The sequence below is a fragment of the Giraffa tippelskirchi genome, chromosome 3 (assembly GCF_054371585.1).
Source record: "Giraffa tippelskirchi isolate mGirTip1 chromosome 3, T2T-mGirTip1v1.2.pri, whole genome shotgun sequence".
Classification (NCBI taxonomy): Eukaryota; Metazoa; Chordata; class Mammalia; order Artiodactyla; family Giraffidae; genus Giraffa; species Giraffa tippelskirchi.
In genome coordinates, this window is record NC_137277.1 from 179,216,563 (window position 1) to 179,229,199 (window position 12,637).

Genomic DNA, 12,637 nt, shown 5'->3' on the forward strand with positions numbered 1-12,637 from the left:
CCGTCTTCGCAACCCCATGGGCTGTAAAGTCCATGAAATTCTCCAGGCCAGAATACTGGAGTGGGTAGCCTTTCCCTTCTCCAGGGGATCTTCCTATCCCAGGGATCGAACCCAGGTCTCATGCATTGCAGGTGGATTCTTTACCAGTTGAGCCACAAATTAGTAATCTTTTAATTAAATTCAGTTCAATTTAGTGGCTTCTCTTGTTGCAGAGGACAGGCTCTAGGGGCATGGGCTTCAGTAGTTGTGTTGCACAGGCTAGGTTGCAATGACGGTCAGTTTAGCGTCATTTTGAGTTTTATAAATTTACATTGTTGACAAGCATCCCAAAGCTGTTACATCTTAGTGACACAGTATATCATTTGTAGCATTGGGTCTTGAAAATGTATAATTCAGAACAATGTGACTGTATTTTTATGTGCTGTCACTTTGGTAGAATTAGGATTATTGAGTGGTATCCAGGCAGCATGCTAATAAAATTCTTAAATTGATCCCTCCAGCTGTATTCCAGTTCATGTTCCATACTCTACCTTCTCCCTGCCTGGCCCTAGTTTGGCTCTTTGCATTCACCCAGTGGTAGACATTGTACACATACATTTGGAGGTAGTGATGATTAGATGAGGGGGTTTGGGAATGTTCCACTTCAGGCAGTCAGCCATCTTTCTTAGGTAGGCTGGAAAGCCTTCCTTTTTAATAAACGGGGGACTGTACTCTAGCCTTAGCAAAGGTGGCTTCTTGCTCATAACTGAGAGATCCAGTAGATTGGACAAGAAAGGATTTTTGAATGATGACTGTTGTGTGTAATCTATTCCACACTTCATTCTTGCTCTTAAATATTACCTTCTAGTAATGACCTTGAAGATGAGTTAATTGAAGTCTAGAAAGATTGTTATGATGTGGGTAGTACATTTAATTAGGTAAAGTTTGAAGGGATTCTTGTGATTCTTGCTGTTTTTTTCCTCCTGGGTTTGAGATTCTAGATGCTCCCAGAGATCTTCCGATTTGGAGAAATGTCGAGGGCACTCAGTTATGTAGTTTGTAGTGCTTTTCCCTGAGGTTTGTCAAAGACATACTAGCTTGGATCAAGTGAGTCCCCTAATTTGTACTTAACTGTTCACAGTTGTGGACAAGCACTGTGGTCTTTGAGCCAGTAGCAAGGTTTAGGTCACGTAATCATCTACATACGTTATTGCCCCTCAACATGTTGATCTTTACTTACTAAGTTAAAATGTATGAACAATAGCTATCATAATTCTCCTGTGATGAAGTTTCCTTTTTCTTTTTATGGACTCTATGTTTTTCATGTTTGAAAGCAAAAGGGATTGGGAGGGGAGAAAGTGCAGGGGTCATTGCTGAACGTGATGGTTAAAGGTAAGTGAATGTTTAATCTTAGTCATTTGATTATTGTTATTTTCCTTGTCAATATGTGAAAGTAAACGTCGAAAAGCTTTTCAGTTGTATTTAATGTGTATGTAAAATTCAAGGTGCTAACGTGAAACTTTTCCCTCCTCTATTCTAAACATTAGGTACGTTCTATGGATGAACTGAATCATGATTTTCAAGCACTTGCTCTGGAGGGAAGAGCGATGGGAGAGGTAAGTAAATTGGTGTGTCAGAAATGTGGGTCTGTTTTTAAGGGAAGGTTGGAGCTGTCTCTCATCAAATGTGTCCGAATCTAGTCTCCAGAAGTATGTGCTTGCTTTTCCTTGTTGCCATCCTCATGATAGGAGTGGGATATTGCAGAATTTTGCCAAAGCAATCTCATTATAAAGAGAATGTTAACTTTAGCCTAATATGTTAAAAATAAAACCAAAATTAAGCACAAATTAATCAGTATTATCTTAAACAGTCAGTTGGAAATTGAGGTGTTAAAATTTTACAAAATAACTTAGTTTTATATGCATCAAATGTCCTTACCTTTGCTTCATTTTTCAGTCATTAGGTTCTTTGCAGTGACAGAGAGTTTTTAGATCGGTTGCTAGTCAATATGTTGATAACCTATTTTTAGAGGATGTTGCAGCTTTTGTGAATGTTGTTTGCAGTTCCATTGTGAAGAAGGAATTGAGATTTTTGGTAAATAATTCCAGAAGATTGCGGCCTGAGCTAGTCACCCGTTACATAGATAGAATTTAGAAACAAGGATTTTGGTTCGTTTGTAATGTTTAAAATTTGCAAAAAACAAAATTTACTACCATCTGTTATATTGATAGTGAAGATTGCCATAATTCTAAAAGAGGAATATAGATCAAGGACAGCTGATTTCTGGTGCTTCTATATGTTGACAATAAGTGTTTTGGTGATAGGCAAAACATACAGTTTGCATTAATTGCTGGAAATGTCACAGGTTCACAAGCTAGACATTTGGTTGTGATTCTTTTCTTCTGGAGAGTAGCCTTAGGCTTTTTTTTTTTTTCCTGTTTTATTTTTTGTATATCTAATATTTAAAAGCTCCTACGTCTATTTTAATGCTTTAAAGGAGGGAGAATAGCTATATGCTAGATTCTCTTTTATACCATTCATTAAATACATTTGTTCTTAATGATTTAGCCAGTATTCTTTGATCCAGGCACTGTGCTAGGTTCTGAGGACTCAAAATTAAGATAATTTCTTTCCTGATTTATAACAAATATTCCTTGACTACTATTGTGGCTGAGCATTAGTTAAAGTCTTGGTGCTTTGATCCTAAGATTCTTGCTTTCTTGGTTATAAGATTTTTGTTTCTAACTTTTCCGAGTCATCTTGTGGTCAAAGTCGATCATCTTGGCTTCGTGGGTTTGTGGCCTGTTTTTGTTTTTCCTCTAGAGTTTGCAGATCGAATTGGTAGGTGTTCTTAAGTTTTCCGGTACCTGCCTAATATTATTGAAACAGTGTACATTAATAAACCCTGTTTGGTTATTAAGTAAAAGATTTTCTCACTGTATTTCTGGAGCAGAATTTGAACAGAAAGTTAACAGATGTATCTGATACTAAGTATAGGTGGGGAAACCGCATTTATCTGCTTCCCCATTCTTATGAAGGTAACCTGGTTCATTCTACCAAAATCTAATCCCAGTCTTAAAATTAGTTACACAAAATAAAAATAGTACCCTGTTACTGTTTTGTAAGCAACACTTCATAATCTCTGAAGACTTAACTGTAATCAAAGAACAGTGAACAGAAAGTTTTATTTAAATTAACAGAAATATTTTAAAAAATCATTTTTTTTCTTCCCAAAATGTCCCTTCCTCCCAAGGTCTGCAGACCGCACCCTCCTTCCTTTTGTTAGAAACGTCATTTTTTGACGTTTGTATGTAATTCCTCAGACCTTGATGTAGGCACATGCAAATGACCAAACCAAATACTCACTCCAGCAGCGATCCAGTGTCACTCCTCTTCCTCGTTCCTAACAAAGGAGTAATAACTACTGTTTGTTGACCACCTCTGAGGCAGATGCTAAGAAGTTTGCATGCATTATCTCATCAATAACTCAGGACGGTTCTTTTATTCAAATAAAGAAAAAGGCCGAGAGAGATGAATTAAATTGCTCAGGGTCATAAATCTAGGAAGTGATGGAGCTGGGACCTGGCTACCTCTCCAAAGCATGAGAGTGAATAAAGCCAGTACTTAGAATTGATGGCAAAAATCTCATTTTAGTAAGCTTTATAACAATAGATATTTGGGGGAGGATTTTTACAAATGCTTAATATACTTCCCTCCCAAAATACGGATACTTAACTGAAGTTAGTTTTTGAAAGCATAACCCAGTGTCCAGGCACAAAGGGTACAAACTAAGTAAGTATGGAGTGAAGTTTTTAAATTCGAGAAACTCTTTGTTTAGCTAGTTGAGCATGGAATGAATATACATGGCGACGGGAAGTGTGCGCTGTTTTTCTTTGTGTGGTTCATGTTCTGAGAAGGTTAGTGATCAGTACTGGCAAGACTAGTTTGTGATTACTTGAATGCAGGAGGTATAGGACTTGAGAAATGTCCCATAGTTGAGTTAGGATTCATATAGAGGTAGGTTGGGAAAATGTTTTTGTAGAGATAAAAGGGAGATGGACACAAAAGAGACGTGAAGAAAATAACCTTTTGTAATAAAAAAGTTTCTAATTAGTTTAATATCATTGAATTTCCTTCTCTTTAAACAATAAAGCATCTCTGGGAGGGGATGTGTGTAAATATAGTCTTTACCCACATAAACACTAAACTTTCAAGTAAACTGCATAAGCCAAGCACAGTTATTTTATTTGTGTTTGTATGTGTCTGTGTGCTTGTGTGAGAGTCCTCCTTAGGGCAAATAATACCTGTGTTCAAGAATGTATGAATCTTTGGAATTCAGAGAATTGGCTTCTTTCAAAGTAATTGATTTCTGGTAAAGTTAGTGCTGCCTGGCTCTTGTTATTTTTTTTCCCCTTGTCAAAGCCAATGTTTGATAGACTCCTAGAGTCACTTTGCTGTATTTAGAGTGTTTCTTAGAAACCTTGCTCAGAAGTGACTATTTAAAACTTCACCTTCAAACCTTGCTGGTTGTCTGAAATACAGCTGTTCATAGCTGAAGGACACAGTACAAATGCTTTACTTGCCTCCTATTGTAAAAGGTACACATAAAAAGGAAGATAAAATCTGTTAGGCTTAGGGCTACAAATTATTTTCAGATATTTCATCTACTATCCTTGCTAGCAGCCGCTTTCATTCAACTCTAAGTTCAGTCCTGAAAAGTTTAAAGGCACAGACTATTTCTGGTAGTTGAGTATTCAAGAGTGTATGTTTGTAGTACTGAGGAAGGCTCATTGCCCTGATGTTTCTGGGCTCTGTTTCTATCATAGTTATTTGGCTTACGATCTTGCATGACTTATTTAACCTACATATAGGAGGGCAGCATTATTACTGTTTATGTCCTGAAAGGGATGGATTTGCAGAGGTTAGCAGTTCTCATTTGAAAGTACTTCGAGTCTTTGACGGAAAAGACACTTTGTCCTGAATAAGTGGTTTTCTCACTTTTAAAAAACCAAGGAACTCTTTTCTTTTTAAATTTCCTTAATGTTTTACATATAGTTAACTTGACAGTGTTCAGGGACATTAATAATAGTGATTATTTCTGGAATAAATGGAATATTTAGATATGTGGCCCTTCATCTTTGTTTTAGAAAACTGAAGCATAGAAAAACTTACCCTTGGTAATAGACAAGTTTGTAAACAAGAGGAATGAAATCTGGAAAGTGCTTCTGTATGTGGAGTGATAATGAATCCTACCATGTTCCCTGAAAGTAGAATAAGGTGAGATATACTTAAAACATAGATATAGGTTCTCATTAGGCATTACTTAGGAATTCTGCCCGTAAATGTGAGAAAGCAGAATGGCTTGTAGAGTAAGGAGTTTGACAGTGATTTGAAGAGCTCTTAATCCAAAGAAAGGTATAGCTTTGTGAGATGGGAGCTCACCGGACAAGAAGAACTGTTATATCACCGCTTCTGGCCTTGCCTCAGACACTCATATTCTTTGGACTTTGCTTTTTTCCCATGTGTAAGACACAGATATTGGACTAGATAGTTTTCCAGGATCCTTTTCAGTCTTAAGATCCTTGAAGTTTGTCCTGATTTCTCTCTTTAAAAAGATAGGACATAGGAATAGTTTTGCTTTTTCTAGGATCTGCCAGAGGGTATCTAAAAGATGTGTTTAGACTGTGATGTAACGATTCTGTAACTTTTCATTGGGGTCTCTGACTCATTCACCATCTGCAGCTGCATAAGATAGTGAAGTGTTTGTCCATCAGGGCTCATAGGGTGGTAGTTTCAAAATTGGGACAGGTAGGAGCCTAAGTCCACATCTTTCATCATGGCGTGATAGCTCACAGAATTTGAGGCTTTGGGGTAGCTAAAAGTACTTTTATGATCCACAGCCCTAGACAGGCTAACCTCACACCGTAAATTTCTTGCAGGTAGAGTCCCATAAAAGTAACTCAGTTGACTCTAAACTGGATTGAATTTTGGAAAGGAATATGTTGTCTGCCAGCAAGATCATGCATCCTTTCTTGCAGAAGGAAGGAAAAATAAATAGAGCCTGTGATGCCTTAATATAAAAATATCAACCCAGCAGTGTAACATATCTTTTCCTCACCAAACGCAGCTTTTGAGTATGCAAAGGAATGGTGAAAGGTTCCTAGTTCTGTTCATTTTGTATTAATACCATTTGATTGTTGAGCGTTTTTGACATCTTGTTACTAAAATGAAATGGTTACTTTAGAGAAAACATAGCCAGGCAGGCCAAGTGACCTGGAAGAAGTTAATAACTATCCTGTATTCTGTTAATGATTGTGTTAGAGGAGAAGTGACCTTTATATGAGTCTTATTTCGGAAGTTTCTCGGATCTCTTCCTAGTTTTGGGATGAGGATTGGGCATTTTGAGAAGGAAGATAAGAAGGTGTCTTCTAACCCTGTGAATGTGGGTGCATGTGGCATTTGAAACCTGGTGCCCAGTTCTGTCCTGTGACTTTGAGACCTGTGTGGAACCCCACTCATTCCAGTATCTTCCTTCTGTCCTGCGGTGGGAAAAATGGGCTGACCTACCACTGTATGTGTTGAGCTGTCTTGGAATGTTTGAATACAGTAAAACATGCTCCTCTGAAGCAGGAAATAACTGATCCACATGTTGCTTAGTTTGTCTTCATTAAATTTCTCTTCTTTTACCCTCCTTTTTCTCAGTTTTTATTTTTTTCATCCACATCAGTATGTTTTATTTGAAAGCAAGCTAACTAACTGCAGTAACACATTAAGACTTGTCAAGAAACTTTGGCATTGATTTCATTTGCTGTGTGAATCTTTCAGCAAATTTTTGAGATATACTGGTACCATTTTTACATGAGGGAAGTGAGTTCTAAGGTCAAGTGACTCCACCTAAGATCAGAAATATCAAGATGTGGATTGACTTCAAATTCTGTTTCATTAGGCTCAGAAATAATAGTAGCTGCAATCTACATATACCTTTTCCAGGTACTTTATTAATCACTTCATACACATTAACAGTTTTCACAGTGGTCCTACAATATGATGACGTCTGCACAAACATGGATTACAGAGGTTAACACAATCATGAGCCAGCTGTTAAAACCTGGCTCTCTATTACTGCAGATCCTGAGCTTTCCTGCTGTTACTTTGCGTGTCCAGAGCCTACCCAGTACTCAAAAATCCAGCTTCGCTTATCAGCTCTCCTATGAAAAGTTTCTTGCTTTCACCAACCAGAAGCTACAGAGGGAATTCAAGTAGCAAGTTATTTGTTTATATCATTTCTATGGCCCTAATTTATTTTATATATGTGATTTGTGTAAATATTTTCTATTTCCTTGCACATAAGTTTGTTGAGGGCAGAGGCGTCAGCTAATACACAGTAAGCTAACTGGCTGCCTAATATTGTGTTGAATGAATTGTTTACCAGTAAGTATTTTTTTCTAAGTATGAATTCCTCTTTATTTTCTCTTTTACTTGAGAAGTTCCCCCAGGGAACCTCAAGAGACCTCAGTTCAATTCAGTAAATATTGATTGTATTTTGTATTCATATTACTTTTCCACCTTCAGGGGTGTGGAGTTCTGAAGGGGCGAAGGATGAGGAACAGATAAAACTGAAAAGTATTTATTCAGTCTGTTCTGCAAATCTTTATATTTTCAAACTATTCAATAATTATTTTACCAGAGTGCGTAAGATGAATAGCATATCAGCAATGCTGTTATCATCCAAGTTGAACCTTATATATAAAAGGCATTTATTATAAAAGATTTTTTGTTTAATGTAGCTGTAAGCATAGGACACATTCTCTGGGCCATCTGCTGGGGCTTGGAAATACCCTCATTATATATACAACCACACATAATGATGTTTAGAAAATTGGAATTGCTCTTGTTATATTTCTTGTTCAAACTTGTATTAAACTATGTTATGTGTAATTCTTTCTTGTTTACTTTGATTTTGCTGATGAGGACCCAGAAGACGAAAATTAATTCATTGTCACTTAATTGATTAATGCATTCTGTGGTCCTCATTTTAGCCAAATGTATAGAAGAAATAGTTTATTTTCTGTGTTACATGCACATCTATGACATTTTCCACTCGTGGAACATATAAAAGAGGGAACTTGTCCATAACTGGCATATTGAGACACTTCTCTTGTCAATTTAATAGTTAAAATTAGCCCAAGGATGACTGGTTGTGTGGGTCCCATCTTAGTTGTGGGTCCCAAACTGAGTGTTTGGTCCCATCTTGAGGAAGAAGACTCTATCCTGTTTTCAATGAGCTGTTTGCTTCCTGCTTGTGGAATATGAAGGGGGTAGGTCATGAAGCAAACTAGATGTTTTCATGGTTTTATTCGTGCACTTTACAGATTTCCTAAGTGACCTGGAAGCTTATCTTTTGCACACTGGGCTCCCAGTGTACTATTGCAAGTAATCATTTATATAATTATTTAAAGTCTAGACCTAGTATAACTTTAATATGATTATGTTGTAGATCAAACCTTGTAATTTATACTTAGATAAAAACAAATGACTTTATTCATAGGTAACTTAAAGGTGGCCAGGATAATCACATTGTCTTCTGTTTCCTTATATGCTTTTCCTTATATTGTGCAGAAAAACCTGGTTCAATTCCGTTCAGTCACTCAGTTGTGTCTGACTCTTTGCGAGCACATGGACTGTAGCGCACCAGGCTTCCCTGTCCACCACCAACTCCTGGAGCTTGCTCAAACTCATGTCCATTGAGTCAGTGATGCCATCCAACCATCTTGTCCTCTCTTGTCCCCTTCTCCTGCTGAAAAATCTTTGCCAGCATCAGGGTCTTTTCCAGTGAGTCAGTTCTTCGCATCAGGTGGCCAAAGTATTGGAGCTTCAGCTTCAGCATTAGTCCTTCCAATGAATATTCAGGACGGATTTCCTTTAAGATTGACTTAGGTTTGATCTCCTTGCTGTCCAAGGGACTCCCCAAGAGTCTTGTCTCACCCCACAGTTCAAAAGCATCAATTCTTTGGCACTCAGCTTTGTTTATGGTCCAACTCTTAACATCCATACATGAGTACTGGAAAAAACATAGCTTTGACTAGACAGACCTTTGTTAGCAAAGTAATGTTTCTGTTTTTTAATATGCTGTTTTCTGTTTTTAACAAAGCTAGGTTTGTCATAGTTTTTTTTCCAAGGAACAAGTGTCTTTTAATTTCATGGCTGTAGTCACCATCTGCAGTGATTTTGGAAACCAACAAAAGAAAGTCAGCCACTATTTCCACTGTTTCCCCATCTATTTACCATGAAGTGATGGGACCAGATACCATAATCTTCATTTTTTGAATGTTGAGTCTTAAGCCAGCCTTTTCACTCTCCTTTCCAAGAGGCTCTTTAGTTCCTCTTTGCTTTCTGCCATAAGAGTGGTGTCATCTGCATATCTGAGGTTATTGATATTTCTCCTGGCAATCTTGATTTCAGCTTGTGTTTCATCCAGCCCAGCATTTCGCATGATATACCGTACTCGGCATATAAGTTAAATAAGCAGGGTGACAATATACAGCCTTGACGTACTCCTTTCCCAATTTGGAAACAGTCCGTTGTTTCATGTCCGGTTTTAACTGTAGCTTCTTGACTTGCATACAGATTTCTCAGGAGGCAGGTCAGGTGGTCTGATATTCCCATCTCTTTAAGAATTTTCCACAGTTTGTTGTGATCCACACAGTCAAAGGCTCTGTCGTAGTCAATAAAGCAGAAGTAAATGTTTTTCTGGAACTCTTTGCTTTTTCTATGATCCAGTGGATGTTGGCAATTTGATCTCTGGTTCCTCTGCCTTTTCTAAATTCAGCTTGAACATCTGGAAGTTCTTTGTTCACCTTGGGCATTTCTTTATTTTCTGAATATAATTTACTGTTGGTGAAGTTAATCAGAGAAAAGTTTCTTTTGGCTCTATTCCAGTGACTTGAAGTGGGAAGGTATAAAGAAAACTTTACTTTCAGTGGCTTCAGGAAGGGATGTGCAGTGGAGAAAGAATTAGTGTGGAACTTGCCCCAGGTTAATTTACCATAAAATATCATGGAGCTTGAGGTACTAACAGTATCTCTGATTTTTTTTATTTTTGAAGGGCATGCTTTATGAGAGCAGCCAATGTCTTGTATGTGTTTAGTTTCAAGGATAAAATTGTTAACGGTGGTTGTGTTTTTTGTGTGGTAAAGAACATTGGAAAAACTTTGTGCTTTGTTGAAGACAGTGTATATATATATATATATATATATATATATATATATATTTTTTTTTTTTTTTTTTTTGACCCAGCTGTGCTGTGCTCCCTGAGTCTTAACCCCTGGACAGCCAGGGAAGTCCCCAGAGAACATTTTTAAGTTAACAGTTGTCCTCAATTGAAGAACTGTTTGCAATTCAGTCTAGTTTGTGGTGGTCCTAAAATTTCAAAGCTACCAAATTCTTATTGTCTTTAGTTGATTGCTCTTTTTGCTCTTATCATTCCCCAGAAACTCACAGTGAATCCTCAGGACAGCCTTAAAACTTTACACTTTGAAGTTGTAGACTTAAACTTATATATGACACCATATTTTTACATAGTTGGATCCTGTCTTCTGGTCTTTGCCCTCATCTGACTCTGGAATGGATTCCCGATTAAGACAATTTCAGTGGTAGACTGGCTTATTTATGTATACTTTGTGACTTCATTCTTGATCATCATAATGGGCTATGAATCTTTTGTTTTGAAATTAAATAATTTAAAATGCCTTGAAAGCTGAGTGAGGCATCTAAGCAGCAGTTTGTATTACCTTCCCTGCTCCCATTTCCACAGATCCCTTCTTTTACCATTTATGGCTAGGTTACTGAGGTGACCTTTTTGCTTGGTGTCCCAGCATCTGCTTGCTTTCCCTCACTCCATTTAATAAAGGGATGTTAAGTTAATCTTTTAAAGTGAATTTTTATGATTTTATTCTCTGTTGCTGCCTGTTGGATTAGAGCCCAGCTCCTCAGTGCTCCACTAAGCCTCACTGGCAGCTAGACTAGTTGTGCTTTTGTCAGTCTCTCCTTATTGCTCCTCTAGTTGGTGGCCAGGTTTCTTTTTTATTGGTGGACACCAGGACAGAGAAGCCTGGTGTGCTATGACTCATGGGGTGGCACAGAGTCAGACACAACTTAGCTACTGAACAACAGCAACCTGCCCCACTTGCTTTCATTTCTACCTTTGCTCTTATGGAAAGTCCTTTCCGCTTTCTACTCCTCCCTCCTTTAAGGCGTTCCTTGACCATCCTGTGCCAGGTACTGTTCCTTTCTTCATCTCTATAGGTTGTGAAGTTTAACAGTCTGCATCATGCTATTAGTGTGCTTACTTTGAAATACTTTGTAACTGTATCACTTTGATTCCTGGTAGGTTTTTAATCTTTCATTCAAGGCAAAGACTTCCTTCCGGTTATTTATTTATTTTACTGTTTTTTGTTACTTCCAGTAGTGGCTTCTGCAGGTTGTGCATTTCAGTGTATAAGTTCAAGTAATAGTTTACTTTTTGAAATCTGTAAGTACTTCAGATGCTAACCTTTTATTTTTTTCAGTAGTCAGAAAAGCAGTACTGGTTTTCCAGATACGAGAGAGAAGATCAAATTACCACATATTGGCCAGGCCTAAGTGATTTTTGTAATGTTATCATTAATGGTGGAAGTGTTATTAAAGGACATTAGATACAGCTTTTAGCAGTGCTTATTATGATAAGTGTTTAATAACCCTGGAAAATATTTTTTAAAAATCTGTTAATTTTATATACTGCAGTTATAACTATGCAAAAAATTAAACTTTTTTTTTTAAAAAAGAATATATTAGATTTTTTTTTTTTTTTTTTTTTTAGATTTTAACGAAAAGATGTTGTGAGACCATTAATATGGAAATTTGTTTTCACTAGTAGTCATCTTGCCATATAGGCTAAATATTTTAAGTAGGAATTGCTAGATGTCAGATTATGATGCTTCCTAGTAGTGAAATGTGAGAAAAATTATAGCAAACATTGATTTTTCAACAGTTTTTAATGACTGGAATAAAATGAAACAGCAAAAATGTTTATAAACATTTAAAAATAATCTTTGCATAGAAGTATTGAGTAACTGATGCAGGACACTTCCTTAATTCGTAGATGTAGAAGTGAGAAGTGAGAATTTAGAGGATAATATTCCTTAAACTTGAAAGCAAAACCACCATATTCTTTGTTTTTTTTAAACCAAAGATTCAGTTCAGTTCAGTTCAGTCGCTCAGTCGTGTCCGACTCTTTGCGACCCCATGAATTGCAGCACGCCAGGCCTCTCTGTCCATCACCAACTCCCGGAGTCTACCCAAACCCATGTCCATCGAGTCGGTGATGCCATCCAACCATCTCATCTCATCCTCTGTCGTCCCCTTCTCCTCCCACCCCCAATCCTACCCAGCATCAGGGTCTTTTCCAATGAGTCAACCCTTCGCATGAGGTGGCCAAAGTATTGGAGTTTCAGCTTCAACATCAGACCTTCCAATGAACACCCAGGATTGATCTCTTCTAGGATGGATTGATTGGAAAGAGTAAACCTGTGATTAAACTATTGAACATTTTCAATGTTCCTTATTTAAGCTACAGTTTTCAAAGTGGACTGGAAGTTGCTGTCTGCTTGCTTCAAAATAT

The 12,637-nt window shown here is 37.3% G+C and overlaps 1 protein-coding gene across 50 annotated transcripts in view; it reads left to right on the forward strand.

The window, feature by feature from the left end:
- Window positions 1-12,637, forward strand: part of PUM1 (pumilio RNA binding family member 1) — a 121,597-nt gene that overhangs the window by 33,738 nt on the left and 75,222 nt on the right. For all 50 annotated transcript variants that reach the window (XM_081586076.1, XM_081586079.1, XM_081586094.1 and 47 more), the window contains exon 3: window positions 1,527-1,595. In XM_081586076.1, coding sequence (XP_081442202.1) covers window positions 1,527-1,595 — 69 coding nt within the window. The remainder of the gene's footprint in view (window positions 1-1,526; window positions 1,596-12,637) is intronic.